The sequence below is a fragment of the Procambarus clarkii genome, chromosome 9 (assembly GCF_040958095.1).
Source record: "Procambarus clarkii isolate CNS0578487 chromosome 9, FALCON_Pclarkii_2.0, whole genome shotgun sequence".
NCBI classification, from domain to species: Eukaryota; Metazoa; Arthropoda; class Malacostraca; order Decapoda; family Cambaridae; genus Procambarus; species Procambarus clarkii.
In genome coordinates this window covers 18,954,624-18,981,786 of record NC_091158.1, presented here as the reverse complement: position 1 = coordinate 18,981,786, position 27,163 = coordinate 18,954,624, and the positions used below count along the sequence as shown (strand labels likewise).

At 36.4% G+C, this 27,163-nt stretch overlaps 1 protein-coding gene across 6 annotated transcripts; it reads right to left on the bottom strand.

The window, feature by feature from the left end:
* Positions 1-1,522: 1,522 nt before the first annotated feature.
* On the bottom strand, positions 1,523-26,048 carry LOC123766139 (KIF-binding protein). Of its 6 annotated transcripts, XM_045755024.2 has the most exons (12): positions 26,006-26,048; positions 22,584-22,723; positions 16,865-17,624; positions 16,268-16,419; positions 14,772-14,870; positions 13,944-14,106; positions 12,395-12,621; positions 11,042-11,120; positions 10,247-10,428; positions 9,589-9,739; positions 7,826-7,950; positions 1,523-6,080 (listed from the first exon to the last, which is right to left on the bottom strand). In XM_045755024.2, exons 3-12 carry the CDS (start codon positions 17,585-17,587, stop codon positions 6,077-6,079), a joined length of 1,905 nt encoding a protein of 634 aa, XP_045610980.2. In that variant the 5' UTR covers positions 17,588-17,624; positions 22,584-22,723; positions 26,006-26,048; the 3' UTR covers positions 1,523-6,076. The 6 variants fall into 6 exon arrangements, with proteins under 6 accessions (XP_045610980.2, XP_045610977.2, XP_045610976.2 ...); XM_045755021.2 differs by having other exon boundaries at positions 1,523-7,950; positions 22,630-22,723; XM_045755020.2 differs by lacking the exon at positions 26,006-26,048 and adding an exon at positions 25,965-25,996 and having other exon boundaries at positions 1,523-7,950.
* Positions 26,049-27,163: the final 1,115 nt, after the last annotated feature.

Sequence of the window (27,163 nt, the reverse complement as noted above, 5' to 3'; positions counted from 1 at the left end):
AGATGTATTATTAAATACGAAAGTACTTAAGGAAATTCCTGTCTTAATCCTCCTTCGTGGTCTGACACTGTCAAGATTTTTGTATTATATATATATATATATATATATATATATATATATATATATATATATATATATATATATATATATATATATATATATATATATATATACTGTACATAAATATATGAAGGAGCTAGGTTCCAAGCTAATTGAAACAACTAGACGCCCTAGAGCTGCCAGTTTCCTCTTTCAGCGCCTTAGTGTGGCAATCCAGAGAGGAAATGCTCACTGCATCCATGGTTTCTGTCTGCCATCTGAGGAGCTGGAGGAACTCTACAATCTGTGACAAGTAGCCTTGTACCCTGCATGTAACCAATGTTGTAACCCTTTTTGTGTGATGAAATTTTAAAATAAAGTGAGATATATACATATACACACATACAAAAAGAATAGGGGTGGTAGGAGAAGGAAATATCAGTGTTCAGTGAGGATCCACAAGGTCTTCTGAGTACTCTTTATTTTCTTCTCTGAGGCTATGGGTCCCTACACTTGCACCAGAGGTGGTACTCCTTTTAGGTCAAAAAAAAAATTATATTATATATATATATATATATATATATATATATATATATATATATATATATATTGTGACGATAATCTCCTTCAAGAGATTGAGCCTGCTCTTCCCTCCAAAATTACGTCTTCACAACTATATAAAAGACTATGGAAGAAATGTCCAACAACGACAACAGCACCAGCAAGGCTTGCAAGGGTGAGCAGAAACGTATGCAGCCCGCCACCTGTTCGGACCCAAATCACCAAACTACCCGTTGATCGCTACGGCTCCGCTGATTGGTCGCCGGTCTGGCTGCACCTGCACTCGCCCCCCAATACTACCTGATGTCTGGGGTCGCCCCAACATCAGTCTTCAGAATGTTCCGTGCTTTCGTAGCCAGCACACCTCCCAGCTAGACTCTAGAGTGTACTGAGAGAGGTGGTGGCTTTAAGCCAATATTCCAGCACCTCCCACTTACTGTTGTATTGCACTTCTTGTTATTTTGCCTTAACGTAACTTTTCATTTTGTCATTTAATTATTCTTATTATTTTGATTGATTTTATTATACATATTTGTTTGTGCATTATTTTCATGTTTTGATTTATTTAACGTAATTAAAATTTCATTGTTAAAGTTTACTTGTGTTTTGTGTGTCTTCTCCTTACCTTACCACAGACGAAGTTCCAGTTTTTCTATTTTTTTTATAACTATGTGACGAGGCCATACCCCTAGCCTTAAACAGCCGAACACCAACGCGTTACCGTCACAATATATATATATATATATATATATATATATATATATATATATAATGCAGAAAAACCACAGAGAAATGGAAAAGGAAGATGAACATTTTGGCCGATCAACATTCTTTATAAAATGTTACTAGAAAAGCTGTGTGTTTTAGTGGTTTTGCAAGTACTGTACCACTAAATCACTGACATGTGTAATAAAATAACCCATTGTCTCATCTTGTATATTATTAAATATATACAATGATTTTATACTATGATCTGTTATCCTCATTTTTTACTGTGTGATCATGAAATAATTTGGTTTATACCCAATAAGATGATCATCTGGAGAGAGTAAATTTATCAATAAGATTAAAAAGCATTACTAACTGAACTAATATTCAAGTAAAAGTTATAGAAAACTGGGAAGTATGCCTGAATATGAAAATCTAGAGCAAATGATAATGTAGGCAGTGAAATAACACCAGTTACCTTGTACACAATAATGCATTGTCACATCAGTCATCTTGTGAAGAATAATGCAGTCACACCAGTCACCGGGTGCACAGTAACAGTCACCTTGTGCACAGTACATCACAACCAGTCACCTTGTGACTGTCAAACCAGTCATCTTGTGCACAGTAAGTCACACCAGTCATCTTGTGCACAGTAACAGTCACACCAGTCACCATGTACTTAATAACAGCCACATCAGTTATCTTGTGAAACATAGTAATTCTAAGTCACGCCAGTTACCTTGTGGTAACTGTGTCCCTGCATCACAGGGTGATGCAGTCACACATACTAAAGACACTGCCTGTACACCAAATCTTCCATACCATAATAACCTGATAGCCAATTCATTTATTTAATATTTAAAATACATACACACCCGTAGTTATAATGTTACCTACATTGCAAACAGTGCACCAACTACACTGGTCAGCAGATGCCTGGTCCCTACCACACCATGCTAAAGTGTTTGTTGACTTTAACAAACACTTTAACCAATTTCATATTTTGGCAAAGCCTAAATTGCAATTTCACAACTTGCCAATCAAGCTAAGTACAGTACCTTACCTTGCGGTTACTGTACCTAACGATGATTTCGGGGCTAAACGTCTCTGCGGCCCAGCCCCCGACCAGGCCTTCTATATGTAAAAACTGAACGCCTAACAAGTGATGATAATTTATTACATTCACAATCTAAAGTGCTGTTATTGTCTACAAGTGCAATGCCCAGACCTATTAATAAAATGTACATTTAGTCTGCTGACTTTGTATAGCATCTTTTCCACTCCTGAATACCCCATCTCCCATTAATATAACTTAAAGAAATAATCAGAGATATTTGAAATTAACAAAAATATATATATATATATATATATATATATATATATATATATATATATATATATGTCGTACCTAGTAGCCAGAACGCACTTCTCAGCCTACTATGCAAGGCCCGATTTGCCTAATAAGCCAAGTTTTCATGAATTAATGCTTTTTCGACTACCTAACCTAACCTAACCTAACTTTTCCGGCTACCTAACCTAACCTAACCTATAAAGATAGGTTAGGTTAGGTTAGGTAGGGTTGGTTAGGTTCGGTCATATATCTACGTTAATTTTAACTCCAATCAAAAAAATTGACCTCATACATAATGAAATGGGTAGCTTTATCATTTTATAAGAAAAAAATTAGAAAAAATATATTAATTCAGGAAAACTTGGCTTATTAGGCAAATCGGGCCTTGAATAGTAGGCCAAAAAGTGAGTTCTGGCTACTAGGTACAACATATATATATATATATATATATATATATATATATATATATATATATATATATATATATATATATATATATATATATATATATATATATATATAAATTTTTTGTCTCTCTCTCTCTCTCTTGCACATTTCTTCAGTTACACAACAATGTAACACTGCACTGTTATTGTTATATTTGTTCTGCATTCATATTTACCATTTAATGAACATTATCTTCCCATTCTTTATATTTCTTTCCTCCTGTGTGTGTCTATTTTCCTGTTTTGACCACCAACTTTCCTATTTATATATACAATACCTGCTGAGGCAACTCATTTTCTTTCCACCGCAGTCTTGTTATTTAGTGGAAATTAACGATGGCTACTTTGCATATGTGCAATTAGCATGTGGAACTTTGATGTTCATCACATATTTTTCCAATAATCTCTTGATATAAGAAGGGATTTTAAACATCTGAACAGTATCTTACAGGAGAGTACCTCCATAGAAAACATGACATCAAATTATATGTTCATCTGTTAACCACTGTCTTCATAGACAAACCAAAGAGAGAACATGAGACCACTGGCTTGTGATACATCTTACTCATTCTTCACAAAGATGTTTTACCAGTTCCATATTGAGGAGCATTGCTGTCCTGAGTTTGATAGCCTTTGTGAGGAATATCATCTAATGTGTTACACTCTTTGCCCTTTTGCTTCAAAGATTGGAAGGCCTTGTTATCAGATTTGGGCACTACTCAGTATATGACAAGTCTTTACTTTCTGTATTACTGTATTTGCTTTTGTTTTATCCCCTCTAGTGTTTTGGCAGTGATTCTCCATATACATGGATTTTTTGGGAGAGGGGGAGGGAGGGGGCAAGTCTTTCATGTAGCACTTTACTAAATGCCTTGGAGAAATACCAGTGCGGCACATCAAACTGTGTAGCTGGTCACAGTTTTAACAAAGTGAGATTTGCCTTAGCAAAATAACTACTTGGTAAATTGTGTTGTGATGGATTGATGAGATTGTGTCCTGGGAGATGGTTGTTGATTGCCTTTAAGTGTGAATAATTAAATTAAGATGCTTTAACATTGGCAACAGTAACTGAAATACCATTTCCTACTTTTGTAACAAAAGGCTTTAATAAGATTGGTAAAATAACATCCTTACTCAAGAAGAAAATGAAATTATATAGGATACATGGGCACAATGTTTGAATTATATGTAAAGATTAGCTATAAATTTAATGCCTCAGACCCTAAATTGTCTTTATGAGGAATGTTAATTTGAACATTTCAAAATAAAATAAAGCTTAGAAGTTACTTCTTTCATACAGGGTAACTTAACTGAAAGCTAATAGCTATAATCATTTATATAATGTATTCACATTTCTAAACAAAATACACTGCATCATATTAGCTATATAAAAACAACACAGACTAAAGTTACATCAGTATAATATCAATATAATACATGTGATGTAATGATACATTTTATACATATTCATTTTATGTTTTATTTTATAAGTTTTTACACATGACTGGGTATTCTGTTTAAAACTGAGTAATCCCCCTTTGGAGTTTCATATGTACAAGATGAATATGCGAGTGTTTTGTGTGTTAAATTTAAGTGTTTACATTGGAATATAATCTTATACTGTGGGCCTGTGTCTCACACACAGCATTCCTTCTTCCACCCTCCACCTCAGAAGGGGACTAGCTTATTCTTATTCCGATTCTTAATTACTTATTTACTTATTACTAACCATTTTGTTGACTAACCATTAGCAGCAAATTTCTACCAATCAATTAATTTCGATTTGGTCGGCTATGTAATTAAACCCCCCAAGTTATGAAGGGAGGCTCTTAGCAGGACAGCTATGAATATACAGTCCGCTTTAATAAAAAAATAAATAAATAAATTCTTGCTAGGAGATTTTCCTTACGACAGACTTCCAGTTACTGCGACAGTCTTGCAATTTCAAGACAGTCTGGCCAAGCACATGTAATACAGGATATTCTCTGTCATACAGTAACTAAAGATTATTAATGCATAACAACAAAAATAAAAACAATTTATATAGTTAATATCACTGCTGTGTACACTGGGGTTTAAGAATCTATTACATAAAATATAAACTTAGATTAGCAACAGTAACATCTGCCTGATTAACAACTAATCACAAAGGATTTACAGTATTAACACCTCTGCCAAATACCAAACTTACTGGTAGTTAGCAAGGGTCACAAACCCACACCTCTGGAGATCACGGTACCCACACCTCTGGAGATTACGGTACCCACACCTCTGTAGATTACGGTACCTGCACCTCCGGAGATTACGGTCCCCACACCTCTGAAGATTACGGTACTGCACCTCTGGAGATCGCAGTTCCCACACCTTTGGAGAGCAGGGTACCCATACCTTTGGAGATCATAGTATTTGCACCTCTGGAGGTCATAGTAACTGCACCTCTGGAGATCACAGTACCCACACCTCTGGAGAGCATGGTACTCTCACCTCTGGAGAGCATGGTACCCTCACCTCTGGAGAACATGGTACCCTCACCTCTGGAGAGCATGGTACCACACTTCTGGAGATCACTGTACCCACATCTCTTGGAATAAATCATGGTACCCACATATCTTGGAATAAATCATGGTACCCACACCTCTGGAAATCATGGTACCCACACCTCTGGAGATCATAATACTAAAACATTTAGAGATCACAGTACCCACACCTCTTGGAATGAATCACGGCACCCACACCTCAGGAGATCATGATATGAACACATCTGGAGATCATGATACCCACACCTCTTGGGGTAAATCTAAGTAACCACACCTTTGACGTTAGATCAAGGTACCCATACGTCTCAGAAGAGTTCAAATTACTTATGCCTGACAGAAAGCTAAGCTTGTCATAGTAGTTTGGTAGTCATTACTTAAGTAAAATAAGAATCCATCCATCCCATTAAATATGATGCCCATGCAATGGGGGTTTAACTGAAACAAATACATCGGCAATCAGTAACACTAATCACTTCACCAAGGCACACACACAACAAAAATATATTATTTTCATACAACTCTGTCATTTGCAATTTTATCTTATTTTTGGTGGACACTATTTCACGATTTTAATAAATCCTTCATCACCAGACTAGGTAGATCGGATTGAAAGAGCTGATATACTCAAGGCAGTCGACACAGCTAAACTGTGCAGTTTCCTGTGTATAATTTCCTTAATCACAAACATCTCAATAATGCAAAAGTTCTCTAAGTTTAGGGAAGATCATATACAAATAAATGCCACAAGAAACATTAATTACATTAGAGTATAGCTAATTCTTATTTAATTATAAAACATTTTTCTAAGCCAGATACAGTTCCGCTACCCAAGGCTTTATTTCATAAACCTAACATTGAACGTAATGAAATGCCTCTTTCTGGTAGAGCCTCTTGGTTCCCTGAAGCTATGTTGCTGAGATTGCTCCATGCTAAAAGGTCAAATTGGTCACAAAAGTTCTGTTTGGCCTACCGGAAACTGGAGCTAGAACCTGTCTCCTCACAGAGGTGCAGGGAATGAGTAACAATTTGCCACTCCAATGGGAAAAAAATAGAAACTCAGCAAAGCTTTACAAACAACTAGAGGGTTCAGAGAAAATAAAGCCACAAAATCCATCAAACAACTGCACAAATGTTTCACACAGAACGAGGGAATTCACTCAAACTAGACCAAAACGTGTTAATACCGATCATTATCATAAGACAGCATGATCCGTGCCTGCATCCAACTTCTCTGGACAGTTCTGGAGCTGATGTACAACTCACCAAGGAACCTAGAAAGGATAGAGGGAGGGAATTGGGAAGTCACTAGGGCTTCCCAATTCATCCTGGTGGCCAGGCCTCTCAGGGGCAAACTCCCAAAAATACTAGAGAATATAACTCTGTCAGTGCAGGGGGCAGCAATAGTGGGTACACAAGGAAGAAATCAGACTACATGCAGCCCAAAATGCAACAATATGCAACCCTGCACAACAAGCCGGAGATAAAACATATCATATGAAGTTCATATTAAATCAAAGAACAATACAGAACCAAATTAACATAGTCCAAGGATGGCTGACACTTAGCTTGAAGAAGATAGGCTTGCCCATGACTGGCAGACTGGGGAACAACTGGTAGAACCTTCCACCAGCAACAGAACCGACTACAGGAACTAGCTGCAGGCAGAGGCTGGGTCACCTGGTGGAGGTGATCAGCACTAACATGTTTCAAGCTTATTTGAGTGAATCCCTTGTTCCTTGAGAATTGTATGTAAAATTCTTTGACAGTTTTTGAAGCTTTGTTTTCTGTGAATCCTTCAATTTTCTGTAAAGCTTTGCCGACTTTCTGGAAGCTTTCCCAGTGGGATGGCAAACTGCCACTCACTCCCTGCACCTGTGTGAGGGGAGGCCAGATTCTGCCTCTGGTTCCCAGTAGGCCAAACACAACTTCTGTGACTGATGAAACCTTTTAGCATGGAACAATCTCAGCAAGATATATAGCTTCAGGAAGTCACTGGGGCTCCTCCAGAAAAGAGCAAAGCTTTCTTTAAACAAAGATTACAGAACGGGGCAGTACATTATACTTAGTATTTAAAAGTTTCAAGATTATCACACTTGATAAATTGCCCCAAATTTCAGTTTGTTAATCTAAATGTTAAAAATTTGGGATGAAAATTAGCTAATTTTACTTTGTTATATTACCTAGTTAATGCCCGGATCTGCTCCATCTTGAGTGGCAAGAGCTGGACCATTTCCCGGCACACAGCTAGTTCCTGAGCCATTACAGACTGACACTCGGGATTCTTATCACAGTACTCTACTAGTCTCTGAAATATAATATTTTTCAATGTCAAATTATATTATGTACAAGGCATTAATTGTTACAATAATTATATCTAAAGTACTGCATGACCTTTATCACAAAGAACAGGGCAATAATTTTCATTTAAATATAATGAGCCACTGAGTGGGTTCTGCCTTACTATTTTCAACAATCCTTTTTTTCAATTTTTGTATCATCTTCACTCCTAAACTTAGTGGATTCATTATATATTAGCAGAAACCTTTAACATGCTCTCAGTTTGGGGCATCTTTTGAACTAGCTTCATGTCTTGCTTGTCTTTCCATAACTACCCAGCACGCCGTGTTGAACCCGTCCTTATCACCTCTTCTCTCACATTATTCGTTACATACAGCTCAATTTCTCTCCCAATTCTTGATCTCATACTATCCTCTCAATCAACTTCCCATGGCTTCCCATAATTTCCTCTTCTGATATCTAGCTTCTCTTCCATGGTGTTACCACTGGTCTTAATATCATTGTATATCACTAAATAAGCAATTTATTTTTGCAGCTTGATTGCTCTTTCCTAATAAACTGGAATATTGCACACCAGAGCTTACTAACACTGTAAATCACGTTAAGAAACAAATAGAGAGTGAATGAATAAAAGATAATTGGTTAAGTTATGCCATATGTTAGGCAAGCATTTGGGATTAAAAAGGGTAACAGGTATTTAAAATCTAAACAAATACTAATTTATATTGGTCTTGGCCCCAACCACTTTGGATGTTCAACTCTAAGCAAATAAGAAACGTTCAGAAGCAATATATATAAATTTTACTCAACTGCCAGCTACATGTTTGGGAACAGATGTGCCAAGCATCAAGAAAGCTAAAGCCTAAGGAGATTAAGCTTTCAAGATCAAATCAGACTTTATTCTTAGAACTTTTTAATGACTAATAAAATGAGAAAGGATTGAATTTACACAAAATCTCCAAAGATGACTGGAAATACAATCTGAATACAGTATTTTAATATGTACGAAGGCACTGTTATATCACTTTACACTTAAATGTAAAAAATTACCCTCCCTTATATGTTAGTGAATAAAAATAGTATGCAGCATGAAGCCAACTGTACTATGATTCACTGATGAATAGGTACACTGCCTTATAGAAGCAGTTTAAGAACCTAATACAAAATTAAATACATTTTAAAAATCAATCATTTAATGTAATGAAATGTTCATTTCTGGTAGGCTTCTCAGTAGCTTACCGTGCTAAGCACTAGTACTGCCATGCCTTAGGAAGATACAACAGACCTGTGAGACCTACCCATATCTACCAGAAGCCAGGGCCAGGATCTGACTCTATGAGGTGAGGGGGGGAACAGCTAGGGGATCGGAGATCAACCAAAATCCAAGACAATTCTACAGTTTGCATATTGCCTCAGAGTTCCAACTTTTCTGTAAGTATTTCTTTGTTTTGTTGTGCATATATTCTAAGATTAAGTTTTCTCAGTTTTGGGTTTTTGCCGATTCACAAGACCTGGAAATCAGTGGGCCTAGTGGCCTGAGACATCTTCCTAAGTCATGGCAGTAGCAGAACTTATTGCAGGGAGCTACTGAGGGAAACACTTCCAGAAAAGATACACACATATAACACACATCACAATACTGTACCTTATAGTTCTGAAGAGACTGAGATAAATTTTGTAGCTTGGTTTGCTGACTAGCAGCAATGAGCTTTGACCAAAGACGCCCCAGATGAAACCAAGCAACCAAAGCTGGACGAACAGAGTCTTCTGTGTACACTGTTGGCTGCTCTCCAGTACTGGAAACACACACAAAATCAGGAGACAAACATCTTGAAATCAAAGTTCTAAAAGAAATTTACCTTGCTGAATAGTTAACAAGAATGAACTACTTATTGCCATAAGATTAGTGGACTCAACATTTCTCAAGCGTTGTCAAACTTTCAAACATGATCTGCTAGACATGATCTTAAAACAATGACATGCTCACAATATGGAAAAACAGGTAAACAAATTCTAAGTTTAACAAAGTACAATGTAATTAAATTTTACAACAGTAAAAAATACAAAAGTAATTATCAAAAGATATTCAATGTTCATCCTTTACTGGCTAACATCATATATTCTTAGCTAGTTATAACACATCAATATAACACAACTGGACACATGAATAAGTGAGCAAGAGAGTAGATTTATTGATAGGTTATCCTGCAGAAACCTGATGCCTATAGGTTAGACTGCTAATGGTACTGATGACCAAGTCTGGTATAATTTTCTTCATAAGAAAATAAATAGTATTTGCTCACCTTGTATCTTTGAGAGAGTCAAGATAGTGGAGGAAGTACTGTATGCTGGATGTGGCCAAGGTGTTGATCTTCTTAGCTTGTGGAGGAGTGACCTCACTACCTGCACTCTCCACCAGTGACAGCTTGTTATCCATCATAGCCGAGTAGGTCTCGGCTATCTCATAGTTAATTTGACGACACAGCTGTAAAAATAAAATTTCTGTGTTGTCATGATATGCAAATTCTGGAATTAAAGTATAATGGCTGACATAAATGGATCAATTAGTTGGAAGAAATTTGATTACAGAGAAATTATCCCTAAAGTGAGAAATGTTAAATCTTTGTTATTTTTCAGTCACAATTTATATTTTTCCTGGAACCCTGGAACCTGTTATTAGGTTTTCACCAAATTCTCTGCTTTTCTGTAATGTTAGCCATAGCAACTCAACGTGGTGTTGAGCTCGAGTTGGTTGCTTAAATTTTTCCCGCCTGATAGTGTGGGTGAAGAAGACAAGTGCAGGACGCTTACTATGTCAGCGCCTTAATTTTGCCAGACTTCCTCGCCCTATTGCAACCAAAATGTCTCACCTACGATTTTTTTTTTTTTACTTTTCCCGTGATCAGGGAACACAAATGAACACTATAATAAGACAAAAAAAAAATTCTTGCACCTGGGTGTATTGCAGGCTATAATTGCAAACGCCTCCCAGGGGTTAAACTTAAATTCTAGAACCCTAATCATATCATATTAAATAAAACACTTAAAGCTAAAAATTAAAAAAAAAAAAATTAAGCAATACAGTACAGTATACTTACATGCAAATAATACTGTGGATTAAGTTCTTGTATAAGACCAGTCAATAAGTCAACTCGCCGCTTGTGCATCTTGCACCGCCTGCACAAAACAAATATGTAATAATGATTACCTTAGAGTAACAGAACAACTTAACACACAGTCACACTACATTATCCATTATGGTTTTTCCAAACATTAATGGTAAATAATTTTAAAAAACTTTAAACGTACTTTACAAAAGCTAGCAAATATTTTGAGGTAGACTTTCATGCAAATGTTATTTTATTTTGGTAGTAAGGTGATGACCTTAAGTGAAGATATATTGTTCACAGATTTATTGGATCAATTCCACAAAGGTTTATTCTTGTTACAATATTTGAATATCTTTTTGCCCCTCTATTCATACTGTCCCCTAATATTTAGCCTACAAAACAGAGTATAAATTTCAATTATGCAAAATAGTTATTATTAGAGAAAATGTGATGGCTATTATTAATTGTCTGCTTAACAATTATCAACTGTATTCTCCTTCCAAGTAAATGTTATTGAAAAGGTGATAACCCTTTTTCCCCTCCTCACCCATACCCACCGAGGCCAAATACTGTACCTCCCAACCCTCGCAGACAGATGGAACACGTCGTAGTTTACCAAACTCTCACTTGGAAAGGAATGAGGAATACTTCCACCTAATTTACACTTGGAAAATATTAGGAGGACTGGATCCAAATCTGCATACAGAAATAACACCATACGAGACCAGAAGGCATGGCAGGATGTGCAAAATAGCCGCATTGAAAAGCAGACATGCAATAGGCATGCTGAGAGAGAACTCAATCTACATCAAAGGCCAAGACTTTTCAACACTTCCTCCCCTACATATTCTGGGCATAACTGGCCGACTTCTCACAATGTTCAAGAAAGAACTTAATTAAAAAGAACCTTCAAAGGATACCTTATCAACCAGGCTGTGACTCTTATATAAGGCTGCGAGCAGCTGCATTGAACAGCCTGGTTGATCAGATCAGCAACCAGGAGGCCTGGTCAGAGATGAGGGCCACCGGGACATTGACTCTTGAAATCATCAATAGGTAGACCCAGTGACAGAACAGACCACACTTCCCCTACCTTCACTGTAATGTAATAGGTCATATTTCCTCTCTCTCCTACATATCATCACTCTGATGGAACATGCCAACTTCCCTCCCATCTCTACTGTGAGAACAGGCTATAACCTACTCCCTCACCCTCACTGTAACAAAGCAAGCCTCCTTTGCTTATATTATCTCATCAGTTTGAATAACTTCACACACATGCTAATTAGAATTACAATGGTTTCAATATTTGGATTCTAAAATTGTAACTTATAATATTACCTCTCCTCAGAAGGTTCAAAAAACGCTAATGCCTTGTATAAGTGGCTCATCTCTTGTACAATGCTGACATAGTCACCAGCATAGTCCTCAAGAGTATAGAATTCCCGGGCAGTGGTCAGCCACCGCAGGCCTGCCAAAAACACGGGCCTGGCTTCATCGAAGTTCTCTCCTGGGGATGCAGCCACTTCAGACTCCAAGTCACTGACTTCTAGTTGCACAAACTGTAACTGTTCAGCAAGAAAAACAAAGTTGTTTTAGTGTAAAATATTAGTCCTAAATACAGCTGGTTCTTGATTTTATATAGACATACATTCTAGGAGACCTTGCACAGAGCCAAGCCACATATTGCAAGTTCCAAGACAATGTGTTTTATTACAAAGAAAAATAACAATGCTGTACTTTGCCCAGCATACTATATGCATACAGTTTTGACACAATACACCTTAAGACAACAAATGAATAGATATAATAAGAGATAAAGAAATGTATCCCTAGGCAAGCATATCACAGGAAATGAACCGTGGTGTAATAAGTACAGTAGATATAATGAGTACAGGTAAGTCATGATTATAGAGAATAGAATGAGTAAAGGGAGTATAAAGTGGCAACATGGTGTACTGGTGTTTTGATACTGAGGAGGTATTGGCGTGGTAAAGGCATATTAATGGTGTGTTACTGTCGTTATTGTGACATTGTTCTGACTTACCAGTGGTGATGATGGATGGTAGGATAGGGTGATGTGGGATGGGCAGGGAAGGCAGAGAGAAAACTGGCTCTAAACAAAAGTGAACAATAGGCCCACCACAAAATATATCAATTACTGTATATAAATAGATTAAAGTTGCAGAAGAAATTATTATCAGGGATGATATTACAGAAGTAATGAGCATTACTGAAAATATGTCTATTACTATATGTAGTGAACATTGATCTGGAGTGATGGAAGTGAAGCTTAAAATTTCATAAGATCTTGATTGACAACTCATACAAAATGTTGATCGATATCCATATTTCAAGTGGCCAACACCAAGGTAGATTTTTTACCTTTGCATATAAATACAATACTGTATACTTATCTATAAGAAACCATCTTTTCTGTGGGGGAGCCCCGGAGGCTCCCTGGAGCCTTTGGGGCTCTACCCAGAAAATGGCATTTCATTACATTCAATGCTGTTTTTTTGTTATCTATGATGGCTAGGTCTTAACATAATTTCTATAACCCCTGAATCGCACATTGAAAATAGTTAACAAATTAAATGTTGAAAAAGTCATATACAGTATAAGCAATTGAAGCAGTGTTAAAGGTTAAAGGGTTAAATGGCTATCTGTATACAGGTGGATAGAATATGAAATTCAAAACAGTATAGGAAAAAATGGCTAAAGATAATAGAAACACTAAAATATTATAGCCTTTAAAAACATAACAACAAGATGGAAATAATAAAGCTAGTAAAGAGTAAATAATTTCAAAACTAGTTTCCTACTATGAACACTTTCCTAAACTCAATGTTAAGTACTATATACGACATGAACTCTCATAAAATGTTACCTGTTTATCTAATATTTCCTCTTGTGGTTGGCATTCTTCCTGTGACTGTTGTTCAGGCAGGTCATCTGGGATGGCACGATCACATGACACTTGGAGAAGCACCAGACAGTATCGTCCCCAGCAGCGTGCTACATCAGCTTTACACTGCCGATATTTCTCGTGCCTGTAATGAAGTATCCAGTATGTGATATTGTATAAGAATACAGTACCTCTAGTAGACTGATTGGCTTTGGCTACTCATAAAATGCTGCTTTGGTACTAGTAAATATGGGCATCTTTCCCCCTTTAATAGCTTTTCTTCAGTTTCACTTTCAATGCAATGCCACTCAGTGTACAGTATTTTGTTAATGTAATTATTTAAGTGTGATAAACAAGAACATGAATAATACTGAAGTGTTTGAATAGTGAATGGTGACTTAAGCACTTTAACAGCCTCTGTCATAACACGTGACTTAAGAGAATTTAGACTACACACACACACTTCTGAGTGAGTGCTTACAACAAGCACTCAAGCTTTTACTGTTAGCATGTGCTAGTTCAATAGCATAAGGTGTGCCTGTAGGGAATTTGTGAACTAACTGTTGTAAGGACATCACTTAGTCTTTCTGTTCAACTCGCATACTAATGCACTCATCCTTTTAGGTGAACTAAAGTCTTTGGTGATGAGAATAATGTGCTTACACACGACAAATTTTCAAGCACGTTATATGCCATAATAGTGTGTGCTACTTCATCATGTTTTCCTCCAGTTACCACAGCAGTCTCATCAATAGTTGGTAAATAATTTCTCCATTATTCTTACCTCAAAAATGTTATAATTACAATTACCTGCGAGCAGCATCGTGTGCGTCCTCCTGTGGAGTGTCAACCTCAGCTTCATGTCCTGAGAGTACCTTAGATGCAGATGCTAACAGATGCCGGGCAACTCTGAAAGTATAGTACAACAAATTATGGATGGTAAATAAGAGAGAGGAGGGGAGAAGAGTAGTCAGTAAGAGATGAGGAACAGGAGGAAGGTACAGAGAAAGGGAGGAACAACAGAAATGGAGGAGGAAGAAGAGAGGGAAGAAAATGGAAGAGGAAGGGTTGAATAATGGTTTTGGTAGTATTTGTGACAATAATAACAGTAATTGTAATCAAACTCGGACACAACAATTTGGGAACCACTTTTATCAAATGTAAATCATACTGCTATTAGTGGACACATATTATACCTGCATCTGCATCTCAAAACCTGAGTGCTGCCAATCCAAAATGGAACTGGCATTCACAAAATGATTCTTGATGCAAGCCAAACAGATGAATGTTGCTGGGCGACAGATCATGATTGTATAGTGGAAGCACAATAACCTGTTAGCTTAGCCTTTGGATAGTGTCCTTTGTCACATGTTGTGTAGGTGGGTGAGCATTTTCATACTTCAAGGACCTTTGCTATAGTGATCTACAACATTCATTTTGATGGCTGTCTTCAGCTTCATGCTTAGTAGGGAAAAATTCATATCTTTAGTAATAGTTAATTCCATAGAGAGAAATTGCCACTATTCACATGTAAAATATAGACATTATGACCTTTCCTCTCAATTGGATGACTGTGTGGCATCTCATCATTTGTTGGCAACACTCATTACCTTATTCTTGAACCTTCAACCTAACTGTTGATCCAAGAAGTAATATACATGCTATCTATTGTACAATAACCTTCATTTTCTTCAGTACCCTTAATGATAACAAAAATATGGTTTGAGCTTGTAAAAAGTAACATTTAGAGAAAGTTATTCAACCACTTCCAGAGGTATATTAATCTGCCACTTCCAGAGGTATTTTAATCTACCTCACATTAACTTGATCAACTGATAGTTAGGCAAGAAAATAAAGTGACAATAACACAGGACATAAGATCTTGTAAGATACCCCTTACAAGTTAATAAACGGTGCTTGGAAGTTACTGGATGATGATACATCCACCCAGGATGACAGATATTCAAAAGAGTCTGTTCTCAAAACCAAGGTAACAGACCCCTGAGACATCCGACATATGCCTGCTAATGGTTAGCTCTTCGTGACCCTACATGCAGCCATTCAAGCTCCCACTTGATCTCACCACCACCAGGAGGGAAGGAATATCTCTCTCCCTCCCTCACTTTTCTTAATCCCTCCTCTTCTCTCCCTTCATCCTTCCTTCACTCCCTTTTTCCTCAACAAATCAAGCATGATGCAAAATATTAATGCTCAGATTCTTAATTCTAAAGATATGATTTATTGTCTTTATTACTCAGAAAGTATAAATGAAAATATCTTCTTTTCAGATTCTCAATTCTTCTCACCTAAATTGTTCTTTTCCCTGGTAAAACTGAGATAAATTAGCAGCATTGATGGACCAATCAATTGGGTCATAGTCTTTGCTGGCCAGCTGTCGCTGTAGAGTGGAGTGGCAGTACCACGCAGACTTCTCCGGAGCACCAATATGACCATAAATCTGTGGGTAATGCTTTTAGTGTTACCATCTCACAAATATGCTAGCTTTTATGTTAGTATTTTCCAGGATTAAAATGCATACAAGCTGCTCTACTTTTTCACTAAGGAAAATCAAAAAACTTAATTTATTAATAAGCAAGTTCAGTTTTACTCATGACTAAGTAATGCATTTATTGCAATCTTTATGCATGAAACAAATTTTATATTAAATAAGTTGCAAAAGGTTAATGTGCACTCATGTAATACAAACTATGAGGCTATAAATATAATAATATGTAGCAACAAAATGTTCTAGTATACAAAGAGTGGTCTAATTTTAAATCTGAAGTCTCCATGTTAAAAGCGGTAATCTCACTGTGCAAGAAACTGCATAATTAAATGTCAAGTTTGACAAATAGTTAAATATTAAATGTAGCCACAAATATGAGCCTATTCATGTCACTGACCTGAGCAAGGAAGTAGAAGGTGAGCGTGTGTAGCTTTTCTAGTGTGTCTAAACCACTAATGTCATCACCACTATTCTCCTTTTCATTAGAAGAAAACAAACTATTAATAGTTCTTGGAGGTTTAGTACACTGCTTCTGGTACTCTTCATATAGCTTATTGGCTCGATCAAGATGACGTTTAGCTGTCATAAAATTTGCCCGGTGTGACCACAAGATTCCAAGCTGGTTGTGACAGCTTATTGCAAGTGCAACAGTAGCAGGAGCTATAACAGTAGGACTGATGGAAGAGGTTTCACTGCTTTCTGACAAGCTCTCCTCAGTACCAAGAAGTGCAGCTGCGGCAACCTCCGCATCCCCAACAGTAACTGATGAAACTCCCGATGAAATACCACACTCATCTCCAATAATGACTAATGCTTTATTTAGGTGCTCCTCACCCGTTGAAAATTCTTCAGTATCAACTGCGATGACTCCTAGATGATATACAACGGCAGCCATCCTGGCCCTAGTCAAACCCACACCATCCACACCCTCTTCGCTAAATGCACCCTCACTATCATCCACATCATCTTCATCTAATTGTTTACTGAGCCGTGATTTTAATTCTTCAAATATTTCTCTTGCTGCATATTTAGATTTATAGGGCTCCCTGTCAGGGTCATGATGACTCTCTTCTTGATAGAGCTGCCAAGCTTTCTGGTATTGGTCTTCCAGAGATGCCATCTGGCGGAATATGAAACACGCTTCACACAGCGGCAATCTGAAAAAACAACTTGGGTACTTTTCCAATGTTTATGAGATATAGACAGCTAGTGCCACAAACAAAAGTTAAACAAAATAAAAAGAGAGAAATAATTAGTATTATATACAATGGAAAAAATGTAGAATCATTGAAGCAGAAAAACATGTTTAGAATGATATTTTTTTCAATTCAAAAGATTGATTTATTAATGACATTATTAAACTGTACACAGGATAGGAATATTTTAGAAGTACTGTATTAGAGTAGTGTATAATATGAAGTCGAAACATACTGCACACTGAAGTGGGAAATTCATGCTCCATAATATATGACAATACTACTGTACAGCACTGTATTACCTTTCTACATAAATTTGACACCTTCCGTGATGCACATGACCAATAATGCTTTGTTCACGGAAAGTTATAATTTTGCCTTGTTAGTTAGGCATTGCTAATTAATTCTGAACTAAGCATAATAAATATTTTACAGCTTCCAGACATTCACTACCGATCACCCATACAAAGACGAGGAGTCAATTGAGATGCACAAAAATAAGAAAAGCAGCTCGACATGTAGGAAACGTTTCCTCAAGCAAGATCAGCTTTGACTGTGATTAATACCATTTGTCTTTTCCAAGACCAAATTTGGAAACCTATGTTAATGGACAAATCCATCAAGCTAAATAGAAAGTGGAATCTTTATGTGAGCTAAACTATCTATCTCTAACAACTTCTATGTGCCTGATGTTGGTACAGTACAGTATATCTACAATGTAAAATTGAGTTAGAGGACATCCTCGTACAAATAAAACATACAGTGAAACCTCGATTAATGAATTTAATCCGTTCCGGCACCCGAGCTCGTCATGTGAAACGCTTGTCTTTCAAAACAAATTCCCCCATTTAAAATAATGGAAATAAAATTAATCCGTTCTACCGACAAAAAACATCAATATATTTGATTTTTTAAATAATACAGCAGCCAACCTGACATACAGTACACTGAACAAATCTTTATGACATTTTTTTATTAATAATGGAGCAGCCTACCTGGCATATACTGAAAGAACCTTTATGACATTTTTCCTTCTTTCAAATTTGTTCAATTTTTTAATTTTTTTTTTTATACAAAATGGAGCTGCCTACCTGACAATCACTGAACGAACCTTTATGATTTTTTTTTTCAAATTCTTTCAATTTTTTTATTTTTCATTTTTTTTTAATGTTGCAGCCTACCTGACATTCAATGAACGAACCTTTTTGACATTTGTTCTTTTTTCAAATTTTTTCACTTTTTTCTAATTTTGTCTAAAAACAAAAATTAATGCTTTGCAACATTACAGCAGTCACCCCCTTACATTCCCAGCATCATTAGCATCTTTAAAACACCAAAAACAGTTATTTGCATTGTCGGAGGTGTCCGAGAATTTAGCAAGAACCAGTGGAAACGCTAGGAAGCACCATGTGCTTTCCTCGTTAATCAAGCGAAAGCTCGTCAATCGAGGAAAATTTTCGCCAAGTGGCGAGCTCGTTATTCAAAATGCTCGTAGATTGAGGCGCTCATCACTCGAGGTTCCACTGTATGTATAGTATAATGTGCTTCACAAAAGTCATTCTTTCCAAAACAATAGCTCTGACTATTGATGCCCAGTGATTTGGCAGTCTTATTGTAAGAGAAAATGTCAAGTTATGGTACATAAGAACTTGGCTATAAAAATGGAGAATTAAAATTATAACCTTTAAAAAGATAAATAAAACTGATAAAAATTGAGAGTTCCCTGTGTCCTGAAGTTTGGATAAGGAAAAAAAATACAAGTAGAATGTAAATGCCTAGCAATATGCTTAGTAAAATGAAGCATATTCTTGACAAATGCTATACTGTTTAATACTTCAAAATTTTGCAAAGAATCCCATGATCCTCTGGAGAGAAATCAGATTATATTGATTTACAGTTACAGATTTATATTGTACAGTTACTTTTATACACATAACTTTGTATGCCTCATCATGTGAAAGATGGGCCTAGTTCTGGCAAGCATGTATAAGGGAAGCAGAAAAGTTTACAATATACGGTATCTACAATAGTTAAGATCAGGAGGGTTCTGGATTTAATGAATTAGTTTCCTGAAAATAAATTCCAAAACATTTAACAGGACAAAGTAAGTTACATTCTGAATTGCCATTACCAAATATAATAGCCTCATAACAAAATCATAAAGAGGGTTAGATTTGCATATATAGTTTAGAAATAAGGAAATGGAGCCCATACAACCACTATCAAGAAAAAGATTACAATGAAGGCACCAAGTACTGATGTACAATCAAGAATGTATCCAATGGTCTTTACAAACATAATTTTCCAACATTAAAATGCTAGCAATAAATGCAATATTTAAGTTTACAGCCTTTTTCAATATTTTGCCGAGACTTTTATATACAGTACATATTATTAGTTTTAGGTTTTAAATATATAATTTCGTACTGTGGCTTACTATATACTGTACTGTACTGCTTTCTGAACTCTTGACATGACAATAAAGAGGTCAAATTCAAACAAGTGGTTAATTCTGAGAAAAGGTCTTAATGTTATCTTATCTGCAAAGAACTTGTGTGTGTTCATCCTGACAGCTGAGTGGACAGCACTTCGGATTCGTAGTCCTGAGGTTTCAGGTTCGATCCCCGGTGGAGGTGGAAAGAAATGGGGCAGAAATTCTTTCACCCTGCTGCGCCTGATCACCTAGCAGTAAATAGGTACCTGGAAGTTAGACAGCTGCTACGGGCTGCTTCCTGGGGGTGTGCAACAAAAAGGAGGCCAGATCGAGGATCGGCCACGGGGTTGCTAAGCTCCAAACCCATCTCAAGATAACCTCAAGATCCTTATAAATCCTTTGCTTGTTTTTCCAAAACCCTACAACTCTGACTCCAAGATGAATCTTTTTGAGAACAAATCCTCCTCTTAGTGAAAAACCCAGCATTGACGTTAATGAAACAAGGTGAGATTGCTCCATTCAAATGGGTCACAGATGTAGGATGTTCTGCACTACATGACTTGATAGTGGTCCAGGATGCTTGAAATGTCATCATTTCTTCATTTTCTGATGTGTGGTTTGGTCATATCTTCAGCTATGTTATTGTGACTCATCATCTGCTTCAGATGCAGTTCTGCTTGGCCTACCGGTAACCAAGGCCAGAACCACACCCCTTAATGACTGAATACCATTACAATAAACCATAATGGTACTGTGAAAATAATTTGTATATTATCACACCCAAAAATGGTTGAGCTTGCATGAAGAATGAATTTGAAGCATCACACTAAGAGTTTTATTTCAGAAATGCTCAGCAAATTGGTAATTGAAGGTAGCAATATACACCTTTGCCAGACATACAAAAGAAATTATCCATTGCTAAAGTTTCCGATTCTTAAAGAAGCAGACTATAGACGATGCTGGCCAGCAGACTTTTAAATTTCTAAGTACTGTACAGCAGTAAGATTATACAAGAAACTATACCCTTCAGAAGAGTGCTGCCAAGGTGGAATACTATCACACACAAACCACTACTACAGTGGCCAGGCAGTAGATGTAGCAATATATGAAAGAAAAGGTAGTGGGAAGGGTTAGAGAACTTGAAAGAGTGAAAGGCTTATGTGGTGATAGAGCCTTCTGGAGAAACACCTGCTGTGGGCACAGCCTGTGGTATAGATCACAGAAGGAAGTAAGGCATTGGGGTCTTACTTCCTTCCATTAGGACCACACATGTTAAACATCCAATTTTAATCTTTGGAACAGCACTAGCAACCAACCAAGAACTGAAAATCATAGACAATTTTTTGAGCTCTTAGCAGCTCTGTAGTTCAGACATTCTCTGAAAATATTTCCTAGCACAAGACAAATTTAATGGAAATCAAGCTCCTTAAATTATAAAATTGTCTTTAAAGGCATCACTTTCTAAAATGAGAATTAATTATAAATGAATTATAAATAGCAATACTAGATTCACTGAATGAGTATGGGAAAAACCTGATTTTTTTTATAATTTTCAGTGCTTTTCAATACCAGAAGGCCAGGTAGGGATGCTTTCAGAGGCACATAACCTGTTCTTTACTGTACTTTAATTTAAATTTTGTATATTGTATATCCTACAATACTCCATCACAGTGTCCAAACTTGGTCTTGGGGTCCAGACAATAAACATCAACTGTAAAAACTCTTTTACTAGCAAGATAACACAAACAAATAGGACAAACTACTGTGATAAAATTAAACTATCTAAATGAAGATAACGTAAAGCAGGAATAGAAGGAAATGTGTGGCTACATATAGAAAAATTATATGTGAAGATAAAATTATGAGAATGACAACAGTATAAAAACTTAAGAAAAGGGATATTAAATTCAGAAAAAAGATAGAGGTTATACAATTAAGACGTCATTGAAAATTAATTACATACAGAGCAAATATATAAATAGGAAATGCAGAACAACTCCATGTTAAGAGAGATGCAAGGGGTTAGTGCCTGAATAGAGAAGATGTACAGAGAAACTAATAAATTTTTCAATAAACAGTATTGCAATATCAAGCACTGATTATTAAGTAGCCAAATTGGTACTAAGACAAATATTCAAACTGCACACGCAAGTGTAAATGTGCAATTTTCTGATGATTCTAAATCTTTGCAGGTCACGCTCACCGTAACATTCAAAGAGTTGTAAATTTATTTTTCTGGCAACAAGTGTCTTCAAGCAAAAATAATTTGGACATGTAAAGAGTGAGTTACAGAAGGTTCAGCAACTTACAATGGAGTGAAAGTATCAAGTGGGTAGTGTTGTCATTCAATACAGTGTAATTCTCCAAAACACTTAAGATCTGAAGATCATTCTCAGTATCCCTTAGCACACTGATAATACAATGACACACCCAAGCCACATCATGGCAAATGCCCAACTCTTGTGCAGTAAGCTACAACCTTGTACCTATTAGATAAGCTGTGATTTGTTGTGCCCAGAAAAGCCGAGGTACCTCGAATATATCAGCTCAGCACTTATTCCCTTGGCGGTGTTAGAGGTCAGTTACTGCTTTGCTGACATGCAGGGGGGAGGCTGTCTCACTGAAACTTGAAAATACCATATGAATAAAAACTATGACAACTACAGTATTTTCAGAAGTACTGTACTTTTGAGTTCTGTGTATGGCAGTGAAGGATTGTGTGCCAGTAGTTTTACTGATGTATTCAGCTGCAACCTGTCTGCAACAGTTTGGTCCACAGAAGCAAGCCTATGCTTGATAACAATTACCCCCCCAGGCCACTCCTATGCTATAACCACATATATTAATATTCTTGGAAATTATATACAATGGAAACCTAATCCTCAAAAACATTAATGCTACATCCCAAACATATAAATATATATATATCCTTGGCAATAAATGTATTCTACTTCTGTTTTCCATTATTCATGTCCAAACTGTAAATACTTAGCCATCATTTGCCCTGAAAACTATAGAATTTATGAATAAATCCCTAAAGAAGCCTTTATAAAGTAAATTTATTCTAGAATTTGTAACAGATTTATAAAAAATATTGTAGTTACATATAAAAAAAAAAACAGGTTTAATCTCTCAAACACAAGCAACCATACTCTTAAACACACAACTAGGTAAAGACATATTACTGAGAAAAATGACTATGCATGTAGTATTGCTACAACACAAAGCACATTACTATAGCATGGTTCAAACAGCGTACGGTACTGAGCACCTGTTTATCAGGGGTCATTTACAAAAAATATTGAGGGTATAGCACTGCTCAAAGTGGTGCAGGCATTTCAGTTTAGTGAGAATTGAACACTGTTTAACATGGTCAAGCACTTGTATTAATACACATCTAGTATAAATACACATAAATACACACGATGTATAAACATCACTTAAAACAATTAACAAAGAGTATGAACAGGCAGATTATGTACAATGCTTGAGCATGTATGCAGACACATTCTTCTGTACATTGCTGAAATGAATACAAGAGAATTTGTGAAATACTTACAGAATTAAGGTAAGATAAGTACTTACTGATATATCCATGACTTACATCCTTTCATCAGATAATGTACCAAACTTCATTATTTTTAATATTACAGTGCAAACAATATGTATTAAGTATTAGTACTGTACTCTTATCTAACTGGAAAAATAAATATACTGTATGGAGCTTTAATCTAAACCTATTTAATGCTCATTTTAAAATAAAGAATACAACCAAGACACAACAACTAAGCTTAAACTTTTTGTTTTTCCTTTGAAATGTAAATGTATATTTCACCCGAGAAACTGCTGCTTACATCTTACACGCATCTTTAAAATAACTACGACTGGTAATCACAGTTAACCGAATCCTGCCTCAACTATGAAAATATTATAATAACTGTAATAAGATAAGCCTGTCTTTCCTTTATAATTGTACTTTTACATAAGAGTGCAGCTTTCAATAATTTCACTGTTATTCCTTTTATGATATCCAAGCATAACTATTTTCTAGAAACTCACTGAAATGTTATAAGCTTAGTATATAATGGCTAAAAATAAAAGGTCACTTTTAATACTATAGTATACACATACCCTATACAGTATTTGCTTTTAATGCTGTACACTTAGCATGTTTGCCATTAATGCTGTGTACAAGGCATGTTTGCTGTTAATGCCATGTACAAGGCATGTTTGCTGTTAATGCCATGTACAAAGCATGTTTGCTGTTAATTCCATGTACAAGGCATGTTTGCTGTTAATGCTGTACACTGGGTACATCATTAAAAGCAAACACATACTTCAGGATTCAGAATATTGTATCAATGTCCCCCAAAGGGTTGAACTACTGACTCTCCTCAGGAAGCAACCCTAACTCTCAGGTACCTATTTACTGCTTGGTGAACAGAGACACTAGGTAAAAGGAAATATTCCCATCCATTTATGTCCAGCCCAAGAATTGAACCTGGGATTCCCAATTGTGAACCGAGAATGAAGTCAACTCTACTATGAGATTTAAATACTGTGCGACTGTCAAATTATAGGTTTCTTAATGTGCCCATTTTACAATCTTAAAAGAATCTGTTATAGAACAATACCATTGCTGTGTGGAGTTGTATCCCAACCTTGATGGGGGTCAATACTCATGCCAATGTACTTAATCATAGAAGTATGTGTGTGTGTATGTTTGTTAACATACTGCATATATACAGGAAGAATTTTATTTTTATCAACTAGAATGTTCAGTAATATGTTGTTGTATTGTGATGTGTGAATATATATGAACACATTGTACTTAACAGGGTGAGTATAGCTTGAGCTACCTCATCACTTTGTGTGTATTTATACCTCAATAAACTTATTTCAATTTCAAATGCAGTGTGCATTGCAATGGAAAAACCCACTTGCTGTTTACCTTCCTAAAAATCAACTTTCCCCCCCCCCCTTAAATAGTTGCACTTTTAACCAAATTTACATTATATGCCATTAGCTTACCTTGCCTTTGGTTACATCAAGTGATATTTGCATGAAGTATGTTTGAAAATGTTAAGTTGTACCATACATAAAAGGTGGGACCAAACAGCCAAAGATCAACCCCCATATGAACTACTAGGAGAGTACGGGCTACACACCAACAAATGTCACACAGTGATCCAAATCAAAGCACAGTTAGATATAGGGTTTGCTTAAATCTTGATGTTAATTCTCTGTTTGTGATATTAATCTCATTTATTGTGATGTTAATTTATGATTTATATAAATCCCCTCCTCATGGTGGAAATCCCTAGCTTGTGAAGGAAATCCCCCTGCTTGCAAAGGTAATCCCCCCTGCTTGCAGAGGTAATCCCTTGTTTGTGAAGGTTATCCTTAGCTTGTGAAGGTTATCCTTAGCTTGTGAAGGTTATCCTTAGCTTGTGAAGGTTATCCTTAGCTTGTGAAGGTTATCCTTAGCTTGTGAAGGTTATCCTTAGCTTGTGAAGGTTATCCTTAGCTTGTGAAGGTTATCCTTAGCTTGTAAAGATAATACCCATGCTTGTGAAGGCAATAACCCTGCTTGTAAAGATAATACCCATGCTTGTGAAGGTTATCCTTAGCTTGTAAAGATAATACCCATGCTAGTGAAGGTAATAACCCTGCTTGTGAATGTAATCCTCCTGCTTTTGGAGATAATTTAATGCTTGTACATGTAATCCCCACTGCTTGCGACAGTAGTCCTTTGCTTGCCAGTATAATACTAACACACTAATGAAATCAAACGCGGAAAAACTGCACGATAAATACTCAAAGCCCACTTAGAGTCTGATATAGAAGTATTATCGTCTTGTATTTACTGAATGAGGGGTCGAAATATGAATGATCAGCTGCTGCTTACCCTCTCCCACAAGCCAGTTTGTTTACGTTGGAGTTACTATGGCGACCGCCAGATGGCAGGATGAGCGCATCACCTGCCATGATTATTTTATATATATTTTTTTAATTTGGCCCTGAGGGTGAGGGATATATATTTATTTATTATCAATATTTGTTGGGTGGCATTAGTCATCTTTATAAAGAATATAAATCAATAGGAGCTTTTACAAAATTTCTCAATGGGACAAGGTTGCCAAATCTAAATTGCTGAAAGTAGCGAGCTGACGGTCTAAAAGTAGCGAATTTGTAATAAGAGTAGCCCAATTCTTTTTAGTGAATGATATGGGTTTCAAAGTAATATATTTTGATGTATAGAGTACACTACACGATGTTAATTGTGTATTTCTGCACATACACACACACACATATTATATATATATATATATATATATATATATATATATATATATATATATATATATATATATATATATATATATATATATATATATATATATATATATATATATATATATATATATATATATATATATATATAAGTTTGTGAGGGTACCACCTCTGGTGCCAATGTGGGGACCCATAGCCTCGGAGAAGAAAATAAAAAGTATTCAGAGGAGACCTTGTGGTTTCTCACTGAACACTAATATTATCTTCTCCTACCACCCCCATTCTTTTGTATGTACACATATATATTTACTTTATTTGAACTTTGTTACAAAAAAGGAGTTACATATGGGTTACAAAGATGGTTATCATAGGTTGTCGAGTTCCTCCAGCTCCTCAGATGGCGGGCAGGAACCCTGGATGCAGTGCGCATTTCCCCTCTGTATCGCCACACTGAGGCGCTGGAAAAGAAAGCTTGCAGCTCTCGGGTCCCTTGTTGTTTCAATGAGCCTAGAACCCAGTTCCTTCAAAAAACTGGTAGCACTTTTACCCCAGGCGCCGAGTGTCTCAGAAGCAATGGGGACAAAATTGTAGTGGTGATCCAGTTCTCTATACTTACGGGATTTGGCTGCTTACGGGATTTGGCTGCTTCCCTGTGGGGGGCAGCGCCACCTGGTTGTGCAACACTGAGGTTAATGTAGGTGTTAGCCAGGGTTGATACGCACGTGTAGTCCCATACCAACTGCTTGCCATTCTTCCAGGGGTTCACTGTGAT

Bases quoted from the DNA above. Each gene is read 5' to 3' on its own strand.
- LOC123766139 (XM_045755024.2), bottom strand. From the start codon at position 17,587: ATGGCATCTCTGGAAGACCAATACCAGAAAGCTTGGCAGCTCTATCAA. The intron at 9,740-10,246 runs GTGAGCAAATAC...GTGTGTTTCCAG, and splicing joins GACTCTCTCAAAGATACAAG to TACTGGAGAGCAGCCAACAG. The intron at 7,951-9,588 runs GTACAGTATTGT...ATTATATTTCAG, and splicing joins AGTCTCTTCAGAACTATAAG to AGACTAGTAGAGTACTGTGA.